Source organism: Physeter macrocephalus, chromosome 18, assembly GCF_002837175.3.
Source record: "Physeter macrocephalus isolate SW-GA chromosome 18, ASM283717v5, whole genome shotgun sequence".
NCBI lineage: Eukaryota > Metazoa > Chordata > Mammalia > Artiodactyla > Physeteridae > Physeter > Physeter macrocephalus.
The window spans coordinates 10,986,179-11,008,714 of NC_041231.1; the positions used below are offsets into that span (position 1 = coordinate 10,986,179).

General features: G+C 52.9%; 2 protein-coding genes across 3 annotated transcripts in view; one reads left to right on the top strand and one right to left on the bottom strand.

The window, feature by feature from the left end:
- Positions 1-1,736: 1,736 nt before the first annotated feature.
- GHRL (ghrelin and obestatin prepropeptide) lies at positions 1,737-8,469 on the top strand. The gene is given in 7 exon segments (XM_028478828.1): positions 1,737-1,789; positions 2,144-2,207; positions 2,812-3,000; positions 4,855-4,929; positions 4,931-4,969; positions 5,190-5,306; positions 8,203-8,469. Coding segments are annotated over 7 exon segments (750 nt in total). The 3' UTR covers positions 8,416-8,469.
- Positions 8,470-10,665: 2,196 nt separating this feature from the next.
- Positions 10,666-22,536, bottom strand: part of TATDN2 (TatD DNase domain containing 2) — a 24,352-nt gene continuing 12,481 nt past the window's right edge. Inside the window, exons 4-8 of one of the 2 annotated variants that reach the window (XM_007113720.4) lie at positions 20,211-21,080; positions 17,886-18,013; positions 16,174-16,357; positions 15,581-15,756; positions 10,666-15,417 (exon numbers count right to left, since the gene is read on the bottom strand). In XM_007113720.4, the coding sequence (XP_007113782.2) occupies positions 15,616-15,756; positions 16,174-16,357; positions 17,886-18,013; positions 20,211-21,080 (1,323 nt within the window). In that variant the 3' untranslated portion in view covers positions 10,666-15,417; positions 15,581-15,615. Of the gene's footprint in view, positions 15,418-15,580; positions 15,757-15,876; positions 15,974-16,173; positions 16,358-17,885; positions 18,014-20,210; positions 21,081-22,536 lie in introns of those variants that run through there. The other variant, XR_003676934.2, reaches the window with a different exon arrangement.

Below are 22,536 nucleotides of genomic sequence, written 5' to 3' on the forward strand. Positions count from 1 at the left end.
AAAAGAATCAGGTTTAGGTAAGGGGGTTGTTGTAGACTAAGAGAGTGTGTTTTATCTGTTAAAGATACACACTGAAGATTTTAAGGCTCAAATTACATGATTGCTGAGATTTGCTTTTAGAATATTCCCCCCAGAGGAAAAAGAGTATGGGGGATAAATACACGAAGCAAGATGCTAATAAATGTTGAAACTGATAATGAATGCTTGTGGAGACTCACTGTATTACTCTCTCTGCTTTCATTGTAAGTTTGAAATTTTCCAGAATAAGAAGTTCAACTATACATGGAGAGAGAGTTTATCTTACACATGGCCAAATTTTCTGCTGGAAACATTATTTTATAATCAGAAAGGAAGCGCCTGAGATACTTGTTCAGTATCTGAGAAATACAGATTCTCACGCTCCACTGCAGATTTACTGGATCAGAATCCGAAGATGAGACATAAAAAAGACTGCTTTCTTACCGCTTCCCCTATGAATCCACTGCAGCCCAGCACAAGCCTGCACCCAGCGGTTGAGATGAGATGACCCTACAGGCCTCACCCTGAGATCCTAGGGCTCTTAGCCATCCCTAGACTGCGCTACCTGTAGCTCTGAGAAGAGTTTCAGCACAGTGGTTGGTGGGGGGGTGCAGGGAGTCAAGCTACAGAGTGTGGAGGGGCCAGTACCCATAAGGAACAGGATACAGGGACAGGAAATTCTGCCTGGACACGGTAGCATGAGGGCAAGAAGGCATCAATAGACCTTTCCAGGATTACAGAGACCTGGGCATATTTTAACACTGCGGGTAAAAGGTGTTGGAGAGAAAGACTGAAGATAGGAGACCAATACTGGGGGCTCCAGCCCCACGATGGCAGGAGAACAGGGAAGCCCCAGTGGGAGAGGCTGGGTTTGGAGCAGGAGGGATGAGAGAGCACTGGGCTAAGGATGTGGAAGTTGTAAGAGTGACACCCATGATGATCTAGAGCTCGTCCAGTGCAGTAGCCGTGAGCCACAAGTAGCTGCTGAACACTGGAAATGTGGCTGGCCTGAACTGAAATGTGCTGTGAAAATATAATACACAATGGATTGTGAAATTTTAGTAAAAAGAAAACCAGTGCCAAATATCTAAATCATTTATAACATTGATTACATGTCAAATTGATAGTATTTTGAATATATTACAGTATATTATTAAAATTGATTTTATCTGTTTCTTTTTGCGTTTTTTAATGGGACTCCTAAGGAATTTTTAATTGCATGACTGGCATGATACTTCTAGTGATCGATGCTGTTCTACAAGTTATGGAAGCCAGAACAAAGAGAAAAAAATAAGCCCCGCCAGAGAGCCCTATCTATCTCAAAAAATGAAACCCGTTTCTATTACCCCAGAATCTGCCTCATTCAGACCAAGGTTTGGCCAAATTCATGAAAAAACTCCTTGCTCGGCCAACTACTTAACAGTACAAACAGAATGACAGTGGACAGTGTACACAATTTGTTCACTGACATATAGCACTTAATTCGGTGATGATGCGTCCTTCTCTGTGGATGAGGCCGGGCCCTCGAGGCCCTGCCGTGGGAAGGAAGCCACCAACCAGCAAGCAATCCAGAGGAAGGTTCAGAGGAGGAGACAGACGGACAGACTGGCCTTGGCATTATCCACACTCAAACGAGGGGAAACACGTGCTGGGGCAAGTCGGTCCTCCCCACCCCGAGCCACAGAGTCCTCCTCAAAGGCCTCTGGGCTCAGGTCTGCATGCGTGCCCACCCCAGCCTGCACCCCGTCCACAGCCGGGGGTGGGCAGCGAGGTACTTTCTGGGTGCCGCCTCCCCCTCCCTCAGCGGCCCCGGCATCCTTCCTTCCTCCCCACCCAGCCTCCGCTCTGCGGGATGTGCTTTGGGTGCTTTCCAGCCCGCGGGCCACCTTTCTGCTCCGCAAGGGAACGCAGCAGCCGGCGTGGGTGTTTGCCTGCGGGGTGTTATCTAAAATCAACACTGGCAGCTCCTGTCTCCAGGGCCGGGACTGAAGGAGGCCCCACGTCTCAGTGGGGCCTGGTCACCATAGTCCGTTTGGGGCTTTTGGGGGCGGGGGGGGCAGGGTGGGCCACGCTCTGAAAAAGCTGCAGGCCTTCTCTAGCATCTCCCTACCTGCTCCACCTTCAGCCCTTCTGAGCCCCGAGGCCAAGAGGCATCAGTTCAGGTGGCCCGCAAGGGCGAAGGCCTCCAGGTGACACGCTTACACTCTGCTGGGACTGCAGGAGGATCCCGGCCCCCCCAGTGCACTGGTGGTGAGAAGCTTTCCAGCGGGAGGTACTCAGTCGCCACATTCTACTGAGGGGCTCAGTCCAGCCCCTCCCGGGCACCCACTGTCCCTAGAGCCTCCGCAAGGGTCCGGTGCCCCCTGACGACCATCTCAGTCAGGCGGTCCTCGGCTGACCAGAGTTCTGCCGGCGCGCCTGCCCCATCCCGTCGTGCTCAGGAGCCTGGCTAGGCGTCCAGGCACTGCCACTGAGGGCTGCGTGGCTTCGGGTAAAGTGTGGTCCCTGTGGCGTTCAGGTTTTCTCCCCGTGAACTAAGGGTGCAGCCTCCCAGGTCTTTAAGGGCGTGTCCTGTCACTCCTTTGCTCAAGAGCCTTCAGTGGCCTCCCTCTTCCAGATCAAGCCCAAAACTCCTTGGGCCACCAGCTTCCAAACTGTGCTTATCCCAACCCTGCACCTCCTTCTAGGCCTTTTCTTACAACCCGCCCCATTGCCCCCCTCCTCAGCACCCAGCCTTCTCACTGGGGCCACAAACAGTCTACACCCACGCCTGCTGTTCCCCTCCACCTGCAGCGGTGCCCTCGCTTCAAAGCCCGGCTCCACTTCTGCCGCCTGGATCATGGAGCCCTTCCGACCCTCCCAGCCCGAGCCCAGCCAGAAGTGAGCTCCTCCTCTGAAACGCCAGAACGTCTACGCAGACGACTCACCGAGCCCTTCAGAGTCACCACCTGGGCATCCCGTGGGATGAGCCGCTGCGGGCGTGTGAGGAGTCCCCCACGTGGTGGATGCGCTCTTCGTCTGCGAACATCGGACGTGCCAAAGGCTGGCCAGGGTCCAAAAAACACTCGTCCCCTGCATGGTACTTGACAGGTTATAAAGGATTTCACACCCATCACCTCAGTTAATCCTCAAGCCCCTCTGAGAGGCAGCCGTGAGCAGGGGGACGCTTAGTGATCTGCGTAAGGCCAGTCTGTGTGTGGTCACCTGTGGCGGCACCAGGTCCTGGCTCCCCGGCCCCCAGGGCACTCTGCTCCCTCTCAGAACCTGGCTGGGCGAGGGCAGACAAGGCCGCACATTAAGAAAGACCAAGCTGAGCAGAGCCATCACCACCACCCAAAGGAAGGATTGGACACTTGCCCCTTATTGTTGCCCTCAGTTTGTGCTGCGCTGATTGCATCCCTGTGGGTCCCCTTTACACACTCTTCTGTCCCCTGTATTTCTTAGGAGTTGGTAATTGAAACTACAGCATCTATAGACTCAGGTTTGATTTTTTTTGCAAGGTGGAGCATGTGATTCTACCAAGAGTTACAGAAAAGTAAGACTTTTCTTATTTGCTTGTTTCCTATCACTAAATGAATATTCAACCTAAGCACTAAAAATAATTCCAAAGAAGAAAAAATTCAGTAGCATATGTCCTTCCAGATAGTTGGCTGTCTATATTTGTTGTATGCTTCTGTCTTGTATTTTTTTCCATAAAATGGATACTACGTATTTAAGAAAAAAAAAAAGGACTGGAGTTCAGGCCCTGTTGGAGATGGTCCCTGCCCTGCTCCCCCGCAGTTTCCTCATCTGGAAAATGGGGCTTCCCTCTGGGACGCGTGAGCGTTCCATGAGCCAGCGTCCCACGTGCTCGGGGTCTGTGGGAGCCAGAGCAGCATCCCTCAGGGAGAGCAGCGAGCGCAGGGGCAGGACAAGCTCCTGAGTTCGAGTGAGGACACCTCGTTGTATCCCGGGAGGAAAGGGGTGGCAGAAGGGCCAGGGAGCCAAGGCCGCGGAGCAGCAAAGCCAGACCAGACCCGGGGCCGCTCTCCTCCCTCCCGCCGAAACCAGGGCCGGGCGCGCTTGCGCGGAGGAGCAGCAGACGGCCACCTCACGCGGCTGTCCCAGGCCACCCAGCCATCTCTCAGGGCGCTTTGCCCTCCGCTGTTCACTTCTACCCTGAGGACGACGTGCGCATTTTTAGTTCCCAGGGAATGTCAATCAGCCCCCGGATACTGGGCTGCCCTGAGGTGGGGCTGCTGGGTTAAAACACACACAGGCTGCCTGTATAATGACCAGACGGCCACCAGGCGCCACCTCCGCCAGGAGTCCCAGGTAGGCACTCGGGCGACTCTCGTCTGTGGGTGGGTCTCTTTCTGGGTTAATTCACCTCCACTGCCGGGCATCCGCAGGCCCATCTGAACTCGGGGAGGTCGCACGACCTGGGGCAGCCTGGCTGCTCAGAGCTGGGCTTGGGAGCCGCCCCAGTGCCCCCATGTCTCCTGGGACCTTGCCAGTTCAGCTTCCTCAAACATGCTCGAGAAACTTGGCACAAGGTCCTCGGGGCCTGGGATAAAGGACACGGGGGGTCCCGCTGCCAAGCATTCTGCCCCCAGATGAACAGTCTTGGAAAAGAGCACGCGCAGCCTTCCATCGCTCCTACCTGGGGGAGGCGGGCAGAGAGGGCGCTAAGCGCCGCTCTACTCAGCAATCACGGCCCCAGGTCCAGTCAGAGCCCTTCAGCCTGTCCGCTGGGCTCAGAGGCCCAGGGAAGGAAGCCGGGGGAAAGGGGATGGAACGGGGGGCGCATGCTGCCCGGAGACGCTCTCTCCCCCAGGCCCGTCTGTCCCCGGCCAGCCGAGGCCGTGCCCCCCCGGGGACGTGTGCAGCCCGCTGCCCCTCAGCGTGCTCTGCGTGGACCTGGCCAGGGCGGGGCTCCGGCTTCCTGAGCCCCGAACACCGGGAAGAGCAGGCGACGCGTCCCCCCACGAGCCCTGCGCTCCCACTGGGGAATCTCACTGCAGCCCTGCCGTGAGCCGCGTGGCCTGGGCAGTGGCTCACCCTCTCTGCGCTTCAGCCTTCTTCTCCCAGAGCACAAAGGACTCTGGGTCTGACCGTGGGACCACACCTCACTCTGCTTCTGGGAGGGCAGTGGGGCTTCGGGCCCTAAGGAGAACACCTCCTCTTTCCAGCAGAGAAAGGAATCCAAGAAGCCGTCAGCCAAACCGAAGCCCCGGGCCCTGGAAGGCTGGCTCGACACAGAAGTCAGAAGTCAGGCGGAAGGCGCAGGGGACTAGCTGGAAATCCAGGTGGGTCCCTCTGCAGTTTTATGCTTTCAGCAGTGGAGGGGATGGGGCGGGGGAGGGCGTGGCGAGGCGGCCATCCACAGGGACTCACTTACCAGCCACTCAAGGAACATTAAATAGCACAAAAACAGTGGACTCTGCACCACTGCCGATCAACAGGCAAACGTCTAAGCAACTCTGCGGTATTAGGATGAGCCTCAAGCAGAGGGGAGAGGGCGCGCCAGCAGACGCCAGGTGATCTCAGAGGGGAGCCAGCAAACAGACACTCAGGAAGAAAGAGCTGGTCACAGACTGCAGGTGTTTCCTGCAGAAAACTTTCTGATTGACTCAGGGGCCCCTCAGACCTTACCTTACCCGATCTTACCAGGCGGCAGCCCGGACAGGTGAGCGGCGAGCCCAGCTCTCACCAAACCCCACCTGTAGATGAGGATGGGGCTCATCAGGCTTGCTTGAGCTTTGATGAATAGTTCACGGGGCAGGGGAGCCGTTTAGAGAGAAGCGGAGGACTAGGAGAGAGAAAGCGTGAAGGCATTTTATAGTTACCCGTCGGGCAGCCGCGGTCCGGGGAATGGTTCTGACAAGCGTTTAGGTGAGGACAGATACCCGCACGCAGGGAAACCAGAATCCCCAGTGCTGCCTAGTAACTACTGTTACGAACTGCGGTCTCACTTTCTGGCTGCTTTACCCTCCTGCTTCGCATTTAACCTCTACAACCGCCTGTGAGGTCAGTGGGGCTGGTTTCTGTGCCCTCATTTAGAGATGAGGAACCGAGGTTCAGCCGAGGAAGCTCACTGGGCTGAGGGGCCACAGCCTGCATGGGGAAGAGGTGGGACCCACAGTCTGGGGGACTCCAGCCCCCAAGCCCTGTGTCCCCATCACCGGTCTGGCAGGGAGCGAGCAGGTGGCCCAGGAAGTCTCCTCTGCCTGCCTCGGCCTCCCTCCACCTACCCCCAGGCTCTCCTCCCCTCAGGGGTCAAATCCCCAACCCTCGCCCTCTGACCCTCGCCAGGCGCCTCCTCCACCACGTGGGAGACCCCACCCGCCACGTTCCCCCTCATCGGCCTGCAAATCCTTAGACTAAAACCAGGGAACTTTGCAGGTGAGACTGCCAGGTCCAGTGGGGCCAGAGACGCCCTAAGTTTGCCCAGGCCGGGAAGAGGCTCCAGTGGCTGATGACTCACGGCTGGACGTTTCCAGTTTCCACAGAGCAAACGGCAGGCCCTGCCTCCGCTAGAACCAGGAGTCTGAAATGTCGGGGGTGGTGGGCCGCCAGAGGCAGGGGGGAGGCCTGTGACACGGGCCGCAGAGCTCTGGCTGTGCCCCCCGACCCCCTCCAGGGCTGGGGCCCCACCTCACTCATCCCAGGCCCCTACACACACCCCCTCCAGAAGTTTTCCCGACATCAATCAAGTTTCACAGCTGGAAGCTTTAGAGACCAAGTTCCACCCATCCCCCACTGACCAGGCGAGACACTAAGGTGCCTTTTCAAGTCGCTTGAAGCCGCTCCCCTATCCAACAGCTGCTGCGCCTCCCATCAGTTGCCCGTCGCCGGTTCCAGGGTGCAAACCAGCCCAGCAGGTCCCCAGCTTGGTGCTCGTGGTGCTGCAAAGTCGGCTGGGGTCATCCAACCACCCGCATCAGCCACAGGGGTGGAGGGGAAATGCGTATTTACTGAAGGGAGGGAACAGAGGGGCCTCAGTTCCCCCAAAATCACTCATATCATCTCCACTCGCTCCACCTTCACGGTAGAGACAAGAGGGGGAGATAAATTTTAAAAAGGGGACCAACAGATATCTGTTGTTTTAATAACATCTCTGAGCATCTCTGCTCATCTGTGAAATGGGAGCAACAGTGGCTCCTGCCCGGAGGGAGAGGGGCTCAGCCTGGGCCTGACCAGGGCGAGGGCTGCAAGCAAGGCAGGGCAGCGGCTCTGGGGCTCAAAGAGGCTCCAGGGCTGGCGGACTCGGGCCTGCAGTCTGGCCCTTGCCTCCACCGCCCTCTGTGGCCCCAGGCAAGTCGGGGCCTCAGCTCCTTCATCTGAAAAATGCGGCTGACGTGTCCTGTCTGGAGGGCAAGGAGGCTTGAGGACCAAGGACCGAGGGCTCCCTTTCAGCCCCGAGATCCCTGCGTCAACTCATCCAGAATCTCACTGAGCAACAGGGCCAGGAACCCAGGCAGTTATTGGATGAACGGAGCTAAAGATAGTCTCCGCTCCCCAGGTGAGAAACGATGATATGGCCGAAAACAGGGCTCCTTCCCATTCACCCAAAACTGAGCTCCAGTAAATCATCTCATAGGCTGCCGAGAAAGTAGCGGAAATGGGGTGCTCTCCCTGTAGAAGGGACGAGACGGAGGCACAGAAAGAAGAACAAACTTGGCTCAGAGCATCGTTCTAGGGAAAGGTCAGCTTCCTGTCCAATTTCCCACAGAACAAGGAGAGGCCTGTACAAATGAGAGGAAGCCCACCCGGGAGGGGAGGAAGGTGCGGGGCAGAGACCGTCCCCCAGGCTAGTGCTGTGTACCCAGGGAGAACCCTGCTCCCCAGATCACCCTGCAAGGTCCTGAAACTCTTACCACTGGCCATGCAACCTTACGTCTTCCTAAGCTGCAAGGAGCGGGGGAACCTTGATCTAGGGGACGTCACAGCTTTTATCAGTAACCTTCTCAGAGGTAAGGAACGAGGATACAAGGTAAGCCTCCTAAAGATGGTGCGGACGGTAAGACTAGGCCTGGGCAGGAGGGTATCCTGGCTGAGCTGTCCCCTCAGGGGTGCCTGCTGGACCCCAGGCCCCCTCTCTCCCTCTCCTGAGAGCCCAGGGCCTCCACTGGGATGCGGGCTGGGGGGCGAGGCAGGGATGGGAGGGTGTGACCTCTGACGGTTCCTGGGTCCTCCTCTTAGCTCAGCGCCCCCTTTGACGTTGGGATCAAGCTGGCAGGGGCTCAGTCCCACCAGCACGGCCAGAACCTGGGGAAGTTTCTTCAGAACGTCCTTTGGGAAGACGCCAGCGGTAAATCCTTTCTCCAGTTTCCTCCGAGTCCCAATGTGAGTCCGCCTATGGGTGACAAAACAGAAGTTTTCTTCCCCATCCCTGCCTCTCAAAAGAGCTTCTAATTCCTCTTTCCTCAATACAGTCTTCCCTCAGTACCTGCGGGGGACTGGTTCCAGGGCCCCCAGCTTTTAGGGGATGTGCCCAAATCACACGGTCCATATTCTGAGGCCAGCGCTCCCCCCATTACAACACACCACCTCCGGCACCTTGTGGAAGAAAAGCCAACTTTGATGGCACTGGCAGAATGGCGGACACAGCACTATTTTTTTTTGGTGTTTTTTTGGTTTTGGCTGTACTGCACGGCATGCGGGATCTTAGTTCCCTAACCAGGGATCGAACCCGTGCCCCCCGCAGTGGAAGCACGGAGTCTTTTAACCACTGGACCACCAGGGAAGTCCCAGACACAGCACTTTGACTTGACCTCTTGCTTTTCAGAAACCCCAGCTGACAAATGACCGGCCCTGAGTCCAGCCACCTCTCCGTTTTCCCACCCTCAGAAGCACTCACCTGGCTTCCAGAACGCTTCCGAGACCACCCCCAGCTCTGAGGGGTACCAGCCTAGGAGGTGAATAAACGCTCAAACTGGATGGTGAAGGTTCAAAATGTTTATTTCACGAAAGAGGAAAATTTCACATTTCACTGAAAAACACCCCCTGCCCCATTCTTGGTCTACGGTCAATGGGAAGAGAAAAGGAGAACATGTAGCAACAAGCTGTCAATGCTTAGAAAACCAAATTAGACCCATTTCTACAAGCAGATAAGGCTACTGGGGGAATGGAGGTGGGGGAGACGAGGTGGACAGAAAGGAGGAAGGAGGGGAGAGACAGAGGAGAAAAAGGAGAAGACAGACAAAGTTCCTTTAAATATCAGAGCTTCCCGATGCAAAGCTGCACTGAGAGCCTATTAACAACCAGCAAGGCCTGTGTGGACAGGAAAACTTCAGGTGACGCTATCAGAGCCAATAGCCGTTGCACTGACATCCATGGGCAGAAAAGGATGCTGGGAATGTGAGAGCCTGAGTTTGAAGTTGGACTAAGTGGGCCACTAACAATGGCTAGAGCCACTGCTGGACACGGCTGACCTAACTCCTCCTCCTTCCTCCTCGTCCACTGAAAAGACCTGGCACAGCAGACGCCACCTCATGTAGCCAAGGCTGGCCATTACCTTGGTTCCTTCATTGATTTGGGACACCAGGTTGATGTCCAAAAACACTTCCAACTCCAGCTCACAGCTGAAGTGAGCCTTGGTCCTTAAGTTCCACAACTGAATTCCAGTGAAGACCCAGTCTTCCTGGGAGGAATGTCACTTCTCAGTCACTTGCTCTTTGGTATAAACACGTGAACTGACTTGAGAGCGAGTGACAACGGACGCGTGATCACAAGGGGAGGAGCGCCGTCCACCCCGACAGGTGCGCGCCCATCTGCAACGTGCCGGATGCCCCTCTGCAAAGCTGGGGTAACATCCATATCCTGAAGAAACCTCTGTCACAAAGGGCTCCCTCTAGGAGCCAAGTGTCTTCTCGAGTGAAATTCTGGCCATCTGGCACTCAAGGCACAGCCCTACAGCACTAACCACCGATCACAGTAAGTGGGCACCCCGAAACCCCACCACCAAGCCTCACACGGTCCACGGAACGTCACGTGATCAGAGACCCTCTGAGAAATGCAGAGTCTCAGGCCCCACCCCCACCCTAGTAGGTCAGGATCTGCATTTTAACAAGACCCCCAGGCGCATATATAAAGTGGCTTAGAGGCCACGGGGTCCTATTCAGGCAGCAGAGCCAGGCCGGCCCACCTGGCTTAGAGCAGGTGTGGACTCTTACATAACTTAAGAAAATGCAGACTTGGCCAGGGGACCCTCAACAAAACCGAGAGTGCATGAAAAAGCTGTCCTGTTCCCTCTTTCACTTACCTCCCCTCCACAACTCTCTCAGCCCCAGCTTTGCTGTCAACTCCATGCCCATGCACTGGGCACACGACACACACACACTCTTCCATCTCTCGGGAGACCACACACCTGACTACCCGACCGCGCGGTGACACAGCTCACCGAGCCCTTGCTTCTGAAAGCATCTGCCTCCAAGTGGTAATCACACTTTGAAAGGCATTATCCCCACTAGAGGAATCTAAGGTATTGGAGAGCAGGTGAACTACTTGGGCGGAGGGAGAGAGGAAGCAGAAGTCCGCCTCCAGCGAGCCAGCCACTCGCTCTGATGCGGAGACCCACGCGCGGGCCTGGAGCTGAGGCACGTCCCAGCTCTAAAGCTTAGCGCTAGCCAGGCCCACCGCCCTCTTCTCAACCCCCAGCGGAGGCACCAAGACTCAACCATGGTCAAAGGGCCCAAGAAACCAGCTCCCAACCTGCTGGAGAAGCAGCCAGACGGGGCTCCTGGGAGGACGGGGGCCAGGCCCTGTGGGGAATGCTGGTCACCTGATGCTCACCCACAAAGACAAGCGCTTACTCCTTTCTCAAGGGACACACAAGCCTTCTGTCCCACTTGCCTAGGTCATTCACTCCAGAAACAGAGGTTAAGCACCCACTCTGGTGGGGCTCTCTCACCTGCCCCAGGCAGCATGGTGGGGTGGAAAGCTGAGGGCTTCAGGCTCAGACCTGAATCTGAACACCAGCTGTCTGGTCCAGCCCACGACGCTGAACTTCTCAGGCTCCTCCCATGTAAAACACCCACCTCCCCAGGTCACTGTCAAGATTGAACACAGTATCTCCCACGAGGACACCTGCACATAGTAGACATTCAATTATCCTGATAGCCACCACCAGCACTTTTCTAAATACTTCTTACATGACCTTAATGTAATTTCAGTGAATTTTCACAACAGACCCGCTTCAGAGGGGGAAAACTGAAGTTCAGAGGAATGTAGCGACTTCCCAAGGTCACACAGCAAACACATTTCCGACTCACCCAGAGCTGTGGGCTCAGGCCCCCACTCCCCCGCGTTCGGCTGCTTCTCTACCAATGTCACCCTCTTGCCCTGCTGCCTGGGGTCCTAGGGATTCCTTCTGTTTCTGTTTTTCATTTTCTTTCATAATACACGGGGTCAACTTAGAGTGGGCTGAGGACAACTTCAAGTAAACAACCGGCAGAAATAAAACTGATCACAGGAAACAGGCAACACACGTGAGAAAACGCAGCCTTTCAAACCTGGTCCCACGTCAGCCTTCCCGAACCTGTTCCTGCACATGTCACTTCCCGACACCACTGACTTCCAGTTCTCCGAAGCAGCTGTATATACCCCTGGGCTGAGCAAGATATTTGCTGCAGAAAAAAAAAAACCCTCCTTATAAAAAAACTTTTTTATTTTATAACATACCCAGTACATTAGTATAACAGCTCATGTATTTAACTTTTTTTTTAATTAATTAATTAGTTTTAACTTTTGGCTGTGTTAGGTCTTCATTGCTGCGCATGGGCTCTCTCTAGTTGCGGCGAGCGGGGGCTACTCTTCGTTGCGGTGCGAGGGCTTCTCATTGTCACGGCTTCTCTTGTTGCAGAGCACGGGCTCTAGGCACACAGGCTTCAGTAGTTGTGGCACTCGGGCTCAGTAGTTGTGGCTCGCAGGCTCATTAGTTGTGGAGCACGGGCTTAGTTGCTCCGTGGCATGTGGGATCTTCCCAGGCCAGGGATCAAACCCGTGTCCCCTGCATTGGCAGGTGGATTCTTAACCACTGTGCCACCAGGGAAGTCCGTGTTTAACATCTTACACACTTACAGAGGGTTAAGAAATTCTCTTACGACCGTGTACAGACAGAGGAATAGAGATCCGCGCTTGGCTACCTTCCTTTAGTCTGAATCCACTTCCAAACATCGTTGACAAATGAGCATTTACAGGGAGCACAGGGCTGCCTGGCCACTGACTGACAGTTCTGCTGCCATCCTGGACGCTTTATTCAAGCACCGTATACTTCAGTGGCCCTTTGCCCTGATCTTACAGAAATGCCTGAGGCAAAAAATAGAGTGTTTGCAGTAAATGATTACTATTGGTCCCAAACTTAATACAGGAAGAGAGATGTAAAACACCAGAAAGGCCAAGAGCAGATTTCCAGCCACAAAGAGACTATCACTGTGTCCAGTGGACACGGCTGCCGTACGTCCAGCTGGGACAGAGCTGAGACCGTGAGGAATGTGCTGGAAATACGCAAACCAACGACTGTGCGTCTGAGATGAGGCATCAACAGATTCCAAATTTCTTTACCATTCTTGGAACAGAGCCTCCCTTTTGACGGGTTTACTTTGGGCTTGAGCACTTACTTGTGTTCAAGGATACCTTAGGACAAAACTGGAAGACTGACTGCAAGCAGTGAAACAGAATTTCCTCCAAAGTTTACCCAGCAGCATCAGAGTTCACAGTCCAAAGCCCACAGTACAACTGAGTCATCAACACCCTCGTGTACTCAATTTTTCTTCCTCCTACTGCATTGCTCTGGAACAAAGGTGTCTATGTATTTTTCACAGCTAAGAAGCAGCAGTGTATCTGGGTGTTTCCAGGAAGTAAAATGAGAGTTAATGGTCAAAGGCAGCAGAACTTTTAAGAAGGTACCAGGGATTCTTCTTTTCAGTTGAATTTTTATTTTTTTTAGCAAATCTTTTTTTTTTTTAATTTATTTATTTTTGGCCGCGTTGGGTCTCGGTGGCTGCGCGCAGGCTCTCTCTAGTTGCGGAGAGCGGGGGCTACTCTTCGTTGCGGTGCGCGGGCTTCTCACTGCGGTGGCTTCTCTTGTTGCAGAGCACGGGCTCTAGGCGCGCGGGCTTCAGTAGTTGTGGCACACGGGCTCAGTAGTTGTGGCTTGCAGGCTCTAGAGCAAAGGCTTCACTAGTTGTGGCGCACGGGCTTAGTTGCTCCGCGGCATGTGGGATCTTCCCAGACCAGGGCTCGAACCCGTGTCTCCTGCATTGGCAGGTGGATTATTAACCACTGCGCCACCAGGGAAGCCCTTTCCAGTTGAATTTTGCTGAGGTACAGGTACATTTGTGAATGTCTCCAGACCTTTGGATTCTGAGGTTACAAAGCTAGTCAACAACTAAACCATCGTTAACACTCTGAGAAATATAAACGAACATGGAGACCGTGGGAGTTGGCTGAAGATCCATCACTTTATTTTCAGAAAGAGATGGTCAAAGGGAGCAAGGGGGCAGAGATACAGAGGCATTCTGGCAACACAGCAAAAACAATCAAGTCAGCCATCCAAAAACAATCAAAAACAATGCCAACCAGCTTTCACTCCCACACAGGTAATGTTTCACTGTGTAACAGAAATGATAATCCTAAATCCTGGAGATAAAAGTATATAGCACCTTGTGCTTTACTTTGGCAGGGAGACTGCGATGGCTCAGAGACATCCACTGAGTTATCACTCTTAGTCCTTGAACACAGGCCCGGGTGGTTTCCCTCGGAGGCAGCTGTGATGTACAGGCCTTGCTGTGAAGGAGATGGATAAGGGACAGTTCACTGGGTGACAACAAAGCACTGTGAAATACTTAGTCCTCCAAATCTTCCAAGCAGGAGAACAAGGCCCCAGATTTGCCAAATCTGCGGCACAGGTGACACACAGCTGATCCATGGAAGGTCGCCAGTGAATTAAGGCCTACTTCCCAGGCCAGCAACTTGGGTACCGAGGCAAGAGGGAAATACCACATATGAAATGCAAAGTCCATTCCCTTGCAGGTTACGAGGTTCAAAAGCACCTTCCACAAACACCTAGAGGCATCCAACATAAGCAGTGGATCTTACGATTTCAGCTATTGGCCTCCAAGAAACAGACAAGGGACTCAGGGTGGCCTGTTGCACTGAAGAAGATTGGAATAAAGGATCCTTTTGTCCCAAACGCAGAGCATCCTCACACTTAACCCTTGACCGTCATAACCTTCCAGGGCCTGTAATGAATACACCTTTACAAGGCACCAGCAGGGAGCAGAGCACAGCTCAGAACTTGAGATGACCTGGCTGTTCAAAGTCCAAGGAGGGGCTCTCACTTTCACCACGGAGAAAGGATGCAGCAGAGGCCAAGGCAAGGGAGAGCCCCAGGACGGGGAACGGGAGATCCATGGACACCAGGCCTCTTGTTCTGCATAGGCAATAGAACAGGGCTGGGCAGCGCCAGCAGAGCTTTGGAAAATTAAATTGGTTTACCTCCCGACCTGGCTGGGGCACACACGGGGCTGTTACATGAGATGAAACAGAAGGAGTATTTTTGGTCCAGCGCTCCAGGAGAAGGGGGCAAAGTGGAGCACAGGGCAGCTGGGAGTCCCTGACAGCAGACTAGCAGACAGCATCTGCTGCAGACTGGACCCTGTCAGTTTAACACAACTGAGCTGCAGCCCTGGGGGCCTTGGTAAGTGGGATCACCTTCCTCGGGGTCGTCTTCCTCAAGCAGGCTTCCTCCTCCTCAAGTCCCCTAGTCTGTCCAGATGTTCCTCGGCCAGGACTTGCCCTGGACCGTGGGCGCCCCTTTGGCCCCTCCATATTGATGGCAGTGGAACCAGTGAGAGCGGCAGCCAAGGTCCTTCCACCAGTGCCAACTCGGAGCTGACGCAGCAACAGCGAGAGCCAGACTGAAGAGTCACCCGGGGAAGGGAGGGGCTGCCTTCTCTGGCCGCAGGAACATCGGCCTCTAACACAGGTCTCTGGCAAATGTCCCCCAGAGGAGATCTGCCACCGGGGGTTCGCGTTGACAGTGGAGAACCAGGAACCAAGCTACAGGCCTACGTGCACTTAGCTGAGGAACAGCGCGACTTTATTCACAGGCTGCTCGCACCTCAAGCTGCGGAGACAGGCACTGGGCGGGCAAGCTCGCTGTGCCCTCACATCAGCCTCCTCTTCTTCCCGGGCTGCCCTGGAGCGCTGCAGCCAGGAGGCCAGCCCGAGCCCCTCGCCAGCCCCCAACACGCCGGCCCCACCCCCAACCAGCCTGAAGCGGAAGCCTCCGACGAGGTCTCAGGAAACGTCCTGTCCGGGTTTCCTCCATCCCAGCGGGCTCTCAAACATCCTCGAGCAGGGACACACAGGCAGAGCTCACACGGCCTTTCTCCTGTCAGGCCGCTGCTCATCCTGGAGGGCGGGGAAGAGAAAACGACGAAGGTTAAACCTGAGTTCACTCAAGACAGACCAGGTTCATTGCTCACCCTATGTCTACATGCTCTACATTCAAAAAATACAGCCAAAGTCATTTTTGTCCTGGTTTTTAAAAACTATGTAATGTGACTTTTATCACCTTTTCTGGGAGACTCCTGACGGCACCCTCTCTGCTTAAAGACTGTAGAGGCGGCAAGTGTTCTCACGCAGGGTGGCCAAGGTGCGGGCGAGCGGCAGGTCTTTGACCCTGGCAATCTCTCGAACCGTGTGCAAGGCCAAGCCTGGGTGGGCATACTGGCAAAGGCTCTTGGGAACCTGGAAGACACCAAGCATTCAGGATATCGTTGTGCCTTCTGTGCAGAGTTGTCACGCACAACTCCCTCCCCGGCCCTTCCCCAGCAGGGCCTCTTTGGAGCTGTGTAGAGACCCCTTTACCTGCAGCTGCAGGGAGAGTCCCAGTCAGGGGGGCTCTGGGTGAGCAGGGTCCCACGCTTCCTTGGACTACCCTCTACAGGGTAGGGCTTTGCACTGCCTGGAAGAGAGTGGTTACCCTTCAGCTTCTCAGCCCCCTAGACTTTGGTTCTGCAAAGCAACAGAGAGGAGACATCTACACAGCCAAGGGTGGGACCTGGAAAGATACTGTGGCTCTGTTCCTGCCAGCCTTGCAAGGGGGACTGCGCACCTCCCACCCTCTCTCCTCAGTGCCTCGACTCAGCTTGAAGACACCCTTACCTGTCGAGGCAGGAAATAGGGAGCGTCAGTTTCCACGATGATCCTCTCCAGCGGGATCTGTTTCAGAGATTCCCGGGCCTCCCAGGCAGAGGAGTAGGTCAGGACCGCCGTGAAGCCCACGGACATGTTGGGAAAGTACTTCAACAGGGGCTCAATGACTGGGTAGCTGCCGGTGAAGCAATGCCTGCAAGGAGGAGAATTCCAGATCAGGGCTCTCTCATAATCCCCTCTGCAGAAGCCCCCAACTCCCTCTGGACATTTCACCTCTTTTAAGTTATTTTCGGTGGGTAAATTCTCAGAAATGGAAAGACTGCATCCAAGGAAAGGACTCACAGTCAACACAGTCAGGAGCAGAATTAAAAACTGCAGCCCCGGGCTTCCCTGGTGGCGCGGTGGTTGCGCGTCCGCCTGCCGATGCAGGGGACACGGGTTCGAGCCCCGGTCCGGGAAGATCCCACGTGCCGCGGAGCAACTGGGCCCGTGGGCCACAACTCCTGAGCCTGCGCGTCTGGAGCCTGTGCTCCGCAACAAGAGAGGCCGCGACGGCGAGAGGCCCGCGCGCCGCGATGAAGAGCGGCCCCCGCTCGCCGCAACTAGAGAAAGCCCTCGCGCAGAAACGGAGACCCAACACAGCCAAAAATAAATTAATTAATTAATTAAAATTTAAAAAAAGAACCTGCAGCCCATCCAGATCACAAGTACAGTAGGTAAAAACTACGTCCATGTAATGAAATGAACCAGAAGGAAACAAAAAATAAAAATACTGGGGAGAGGCCTACAGGTGAACTTTCTTCTCTTAACTTGGTATCTGTTCCTGTTCTCAGTACAGTACACATTAGCCCACAAGGGCCGAGTGACTGTGCCTCATCTCAGCTCTGGTGGTGGCTCCACTCAGAGGCATCACTCTCTCTGCCTGGGCGCCTGGAAGGCAATGCTCTAGAGGCCTAACAGCCTCACCCCTTCAGCCACCTGGCACCACCTGGCTTGGGTTCTAGACTCCCTGTTTCTTCAGTTAACCTATCTTACCCGTCATGAAAGTGCCAGTGGGTATCACCTCCTGATCTCTTTGTAGCCAGACGCAGCTAAGGGCCCCTCCTCCGGTTCCCAGGGCACCCTGTGCCCACCTCAGCCCCACGCCCTCTGCAGAGTCGCCAGTTGACTGTCTCCCACTGCTCCCCAGGGCCCCCCAAGCCAAGCCCATGCCCAGGACAGACACACCAGGGCAGGTTGCTGAGTTTACCAAACTGGAGAACCCCTAGATACCATTTAGAGAAAATACATCCTGAGCTTTAACTGTGGGTGGGGGAAGTGGGGAGGGGTGAGCTTTCAAATTCAAAGTAGGCGAGAAAATTTCTTTTCAGGTGCCCTGGAATGTTCTCTGTGTGCTCAGTCACTGGACCCACAGCAGCCTCTCCCAAGATCAACAGCTCTCAGTTCTGGGAACCAAGCCTCCACTACAGCCTGCTTCATGCGATGGGGGTCACAGTGATTTAGGGTATTAGCTCAAACCATATGAAGTTGCTTTTTAGGTTAAAAAGTGGTCAAATATCAGAAATTTCACATGGGTCAACCTGATAGTTAATCTTGAGAAAAGATTCTAGGTAAAGACGTAACATCACCAATCCTCTCCTCACTGAACCTGTTTTCCCACGAAGGTCCTCGACAGAGGGACATGTTCACTTCATTTGCCCGGTGAAGTCCTAGACTCTCACCTGTGAATCTTGTAGTCTGGAGGCACAAATTTTTTCATGATTTTCAGCAGATCGTCATCAGCTTCACGGCAGTGGATCACCAAGGGTTTCCTGAGAGACACGGCCAGCTGCAGCTGCCTCTCAAACACCTGGGAGGAGACAGAGTGGCAACACCTGTGGGTTAGGGCCACGCTGGGTGTCTGTTACCCCAGAACAGCCGGTCCACTGCACAACTCCCACTGTCTTCTTCAATTCTTTACTTTTAAACTCTATAATGCATACTAATTGCTAACACCTACCGAGTGCTTATTAGGTAGTATTATTATTTAGATGTATTATAACATGTAATCCTCACAAGCACCCTAAGATAGGTACTGCTGTTAGCCCATCATGCAGTCAAAGAAACTGAGGCTCCAAATGAGGTCAAGTAACTTGCAGCTGGTAAACTGTAGCACCACAATGCAAATCTGAAGCCAGGCTGTCCACACAGCCACCACTAGGCAATGCTCACGTGGGGCTGCAGGGCTGGGCTGGGCTCAGGAGCACCACTACAAGTTAAGTGTCCCCCGCCTTCACTGCCCCCGCCTCCACTCCCACTCCCAAGAGGTAATCCATCACCTGGCACACCTTTTCCTATGCAAAACATTGCCATGTATACGTCTGTACAATGCCTGGCTCTCAGAAGGTGCTCAAGTATTTGTGGAAAGAATAAATACTACACATATTTCCTGCAGCTTGCTTTCTTTACTTAACCAAAATCAGATCTCCTTCCAGGTGAATACCTAGAGATATACTACTTTTTTTTTTTTTTTAAACTCTAGCTACTTTAAAACTCTTCAGTAGTAAAATACACCTGTTGCTAATAATTTTAAAGGAAAAAGTAGGGCTAGAACTTATTCTTTCCAAGTTCAGGTTTAGAAAAAAAGAACAAAAATACTAATTCATTATAAAGAAATTACCTCATCTTAAACTTTATGTTTTCACGAGTAGCTTTTTCAATTGTGCAATATCATTCGTGTTTGAATTTTTAACATCAAATAAGAAGATGCTTTTGGTAATTTGAGTCAGGTGGTACTCACTTGAGAATGACATTTTCAAGTCCAACACTTATACTGCCTCTTCTCAAAACAGTGGCACTGCGCCAATACCAGTTCTGATATAACTCACTTTTAACCAGTGTTTTCAACTAAAGCAAAGTGACACTGGGAACCAACAGCATAGACTGCTTGCCAAGGACCGTAAAGACGAGCTAGTTCCAGTACCTACAGCCGGCGGGATCCCTCCCCAACACATCAACCCTCCTTGAACTCCTCCAGAGGCAAGAGGTTGCAAGGGATTCTGATTCCAACATTTAATTTTTGCTTCTAAAAAATTCTTCCCTGAGTACTCAATACTATTATACTCAAACTATTGAATACTCAAACTATTATAGCCTTGAGTACGCAAGTACTCAAACTATTATACTCAAACTGTTGAGTACTCAAACTATTATAGCCTTGGGATGGAATATAACATAGTTGTTAAAAAGCCTATTTTTCAAAGCACGTTCAATGAAGCAGGAACATTTTCACAGTGGAAAAAACATTTAAATCTGTAACTTTCTCTTTTTAACTTTCCTAAATTCTTTTTTTAAAAGCACATGCAAAAAAAAAAAAAAAAAAAAAAAAGCACATGCATACAACACACATTTCCTTGATTCCATGACAGGTGCTTGTAAGACATACCACCAATTGTCCCTTGCAATTCTCCAAGGGACAGCCACATTAAAAATATGAATTTCAAAACACATCTGAATCTCAAAAACGTTAAGAAGGAAGAACTGTTAGAGGACAGGAACTGTGCCTGGGTTGGAGCATCTGTCCTCTCCGGGAAGCCAGGTGAAGCACAAAAGTAAACGCAGCCCGCTGGGAGGGAAAAGTCTTATGATGGTAATGGTCACTGTCTCTGATGGAATGGGAAATGATCTTCTTTACACATTTGTGTATTTTTCAAATATTCTGAAATGGGCACACTAACTTTAAAATCAGAATAAAAATATATTGTTTAATTAAACAAACACAACATGTTGCTTCCCAAGAAGGAACGGAAGTTTTGACATTTGTATCATTAGCTATAAAAGTCACTCAGTCACTCAGCTGTGCCTCCTCCTACATAATGAAGCTGAAAGGTAAGAAATAGTTTGTGAAGCATGTGACCAATGACATCTACAGGGTCTGGCTAAGAGCAATCATATTTTTAGAGACTCTAAACTCTTTAGTTCCAAAAGTAGAGCAACCCTTGTGTTTCAACAACTAAAAGAGGAACTAAATAAATAATAGTTTGTCAGCAAACTAAGGACGACATTACCTTGTGCTGCTCCGGGACAGGCGTGGTGCACTTGTGAGAGTAATCCAAGCCCATCTCCCCGAATGCCACAGCCTTGGGGTGCCTTAAGGCCTGCAGAAGATTTCTTTCTTGACTCTCGTTGTAGTAACGTGCAAAATGGGGGTGACAGCCAAAGGCCCCCCACACCAGATCCTCTTTCAACAGGTCCTCCCAGAGGCCATCTGTCAGTGTGCGAGGATCGCAGAAGTCGGAGATGCAGCCCTGAAACTCCTTAGGGAAGGAGCTGCTGTAAATTTTCCTGAACTTTGTGAAGCTCCCTTTGAACGACAGCTTGGAATACAGCATGTCCAAGTGACAATGGGTGTCGATGAAACCCTCCAACCTGGGCTCCCGACGGCTCCTGGGCAGGGAGCTAGATGCGGGTCCTCCACACGGACGTGGCGGCACGTCCTCCCGGAATGTTCTTTTCTCCTTTACCTCTTCTTCTTCTGAGCTTCTGGAGAAACGAGATGAACGTGACTTCCGGGATCTGCCTTCCTCAGTGGCCTGGGGCTCTCTGGAGTTGTGCTGGGGGCTCACCGTTGGGTGGGGGGAAGAGCCCCGGCCGCTCCTCTCCACCTGCACTGTGTCGCTGCCGCCACTGCCCACGGAGTGGTAGCCGGGGGTCTTGGGACCGCTGGTCCAGTAGCTGGCGTAGTCACACCAGGGGCTGCTGTACAAGTGAGCCGGGTACATGACGTAATCCGTGGGGAAGGGAGAAGGCTCTGGAACCGCTGAGGGTTTCAGGGACACGGGCTCCTCCTGAGAGAATCTGACTGTGGAAATCTCGTCTACGTCGGACCAGTCACTTCCTGAAGAGGTGCGCTCCATCACCACCTCCCGCTCTTTAGGCTGCAGAAAAGAAACAGGTTAGCCTTCTACCTATGTGAAGACAGCCTCCCGTGCTCAGTCACCTCCAGAACAGAAGCCCTGGCTGCTTTTCTGGCCGTGATGGTGGCTTTGCATTGGCTCCTTTGCTCACTCTGTCACCTGTTTTCCTTATTATTCCCAGAAAACGAGCCAGCTTACAACTAGGAATAGTCCTATCAGCTTCAGGGAATAAACTTGTGCCCATGGTCTCATATGCCATCCCTGAAAGGGAAGCTGTGCCTACGTTCCCTTTCTGAAGACCCCTCTTGGGAAAAACTGCTCTCTAGAACACACAGTGTATTGGGGGTTTTAAAGAAAAGAAGCACCCAGCATCTCATCCTTAACAACAGGTCTCTCACACATTCAAAATGCACAACCACGCAGTTGTAGCGGTTTCAAGATGTGTTTGCAAATTCTTTGATATTACTCTACACTGTAAGATGGGGTTTGTGACCCCTCTCCTTGAACCTGGGCTAACTCGTATTGTAAGTGATGGAACCAAAAGGGGTACTACAGGGGCTTCCCTGGTGGCGCAGTGGTTGCGCGTCCGCCTGCCGATGCGGGGGAACCGGGTTCGCGCCCCGGTCTGGGAGGATCCAACGTGCCGTGGAGCGGCTGGGCCCGTGAGCCATGGCCGCTGAGCCTGCGCGTCCGGAGCCTGTGCTCCGCAACGGGAGAGGCTGCAACAGAGGGAGGCCCGCATACCACAAAAAAAAAAAAAAAAAAAAAAAAAGGGCACTACAGCTTCCAGGGCTACGTCAGAGCAGCCTTGCTATTTCCCCTGGTTCTCTCTACTTGCTCCTCTGGGAGAGGCCAACCACCATATGATGTCTGAGTACCCACGACCACATGCTAGAGAAGTCACACATAGGCGCCAGCACCAAGTGCCTGACGTGTTCACATGTGAGCACGTGAACAAATAAAATGTCTATTTGCATACACTAACACATAATTAACATGTTTGCAATCTAGCTCTTCAAAATATAATTCACCATTTTTTTCAAAAACAAAAGTTAATCTGATTAAAATTACAAAAAATGCCCACATGGAAGGTAAGCGTTTCTCCCCAAAATGATGCTCCCTTTTCTGAGGGGTCTGTTTTATATTCAAGTCCCTACAAAGTCTCTTCTATTACAAGATGTACTCTTATTTGAAAAAGACAAATGACCCCAAACAAATCTCAATCAAGCTAATTTGAGACGTTTAAAGAGGTCCTCTAAGCTCATTCTTTTATTTATTTTTTTTTGCGGTACGCGGGCCTCTCACTGTTGTGGCCTCTCCCGTTGCGGACCACAGGCTCCGGACGCGCAGGCTCAGCGGCCACGGCTCACGGGCCCAGCCGCTCCGCGGCATGTGGGATCCTCCCGGACCGGGGCACGAACCCGTGTCCCCTGCATCGGCAGGCGGACTCTCAACCACTGCGCCACCAGGGAAGCCC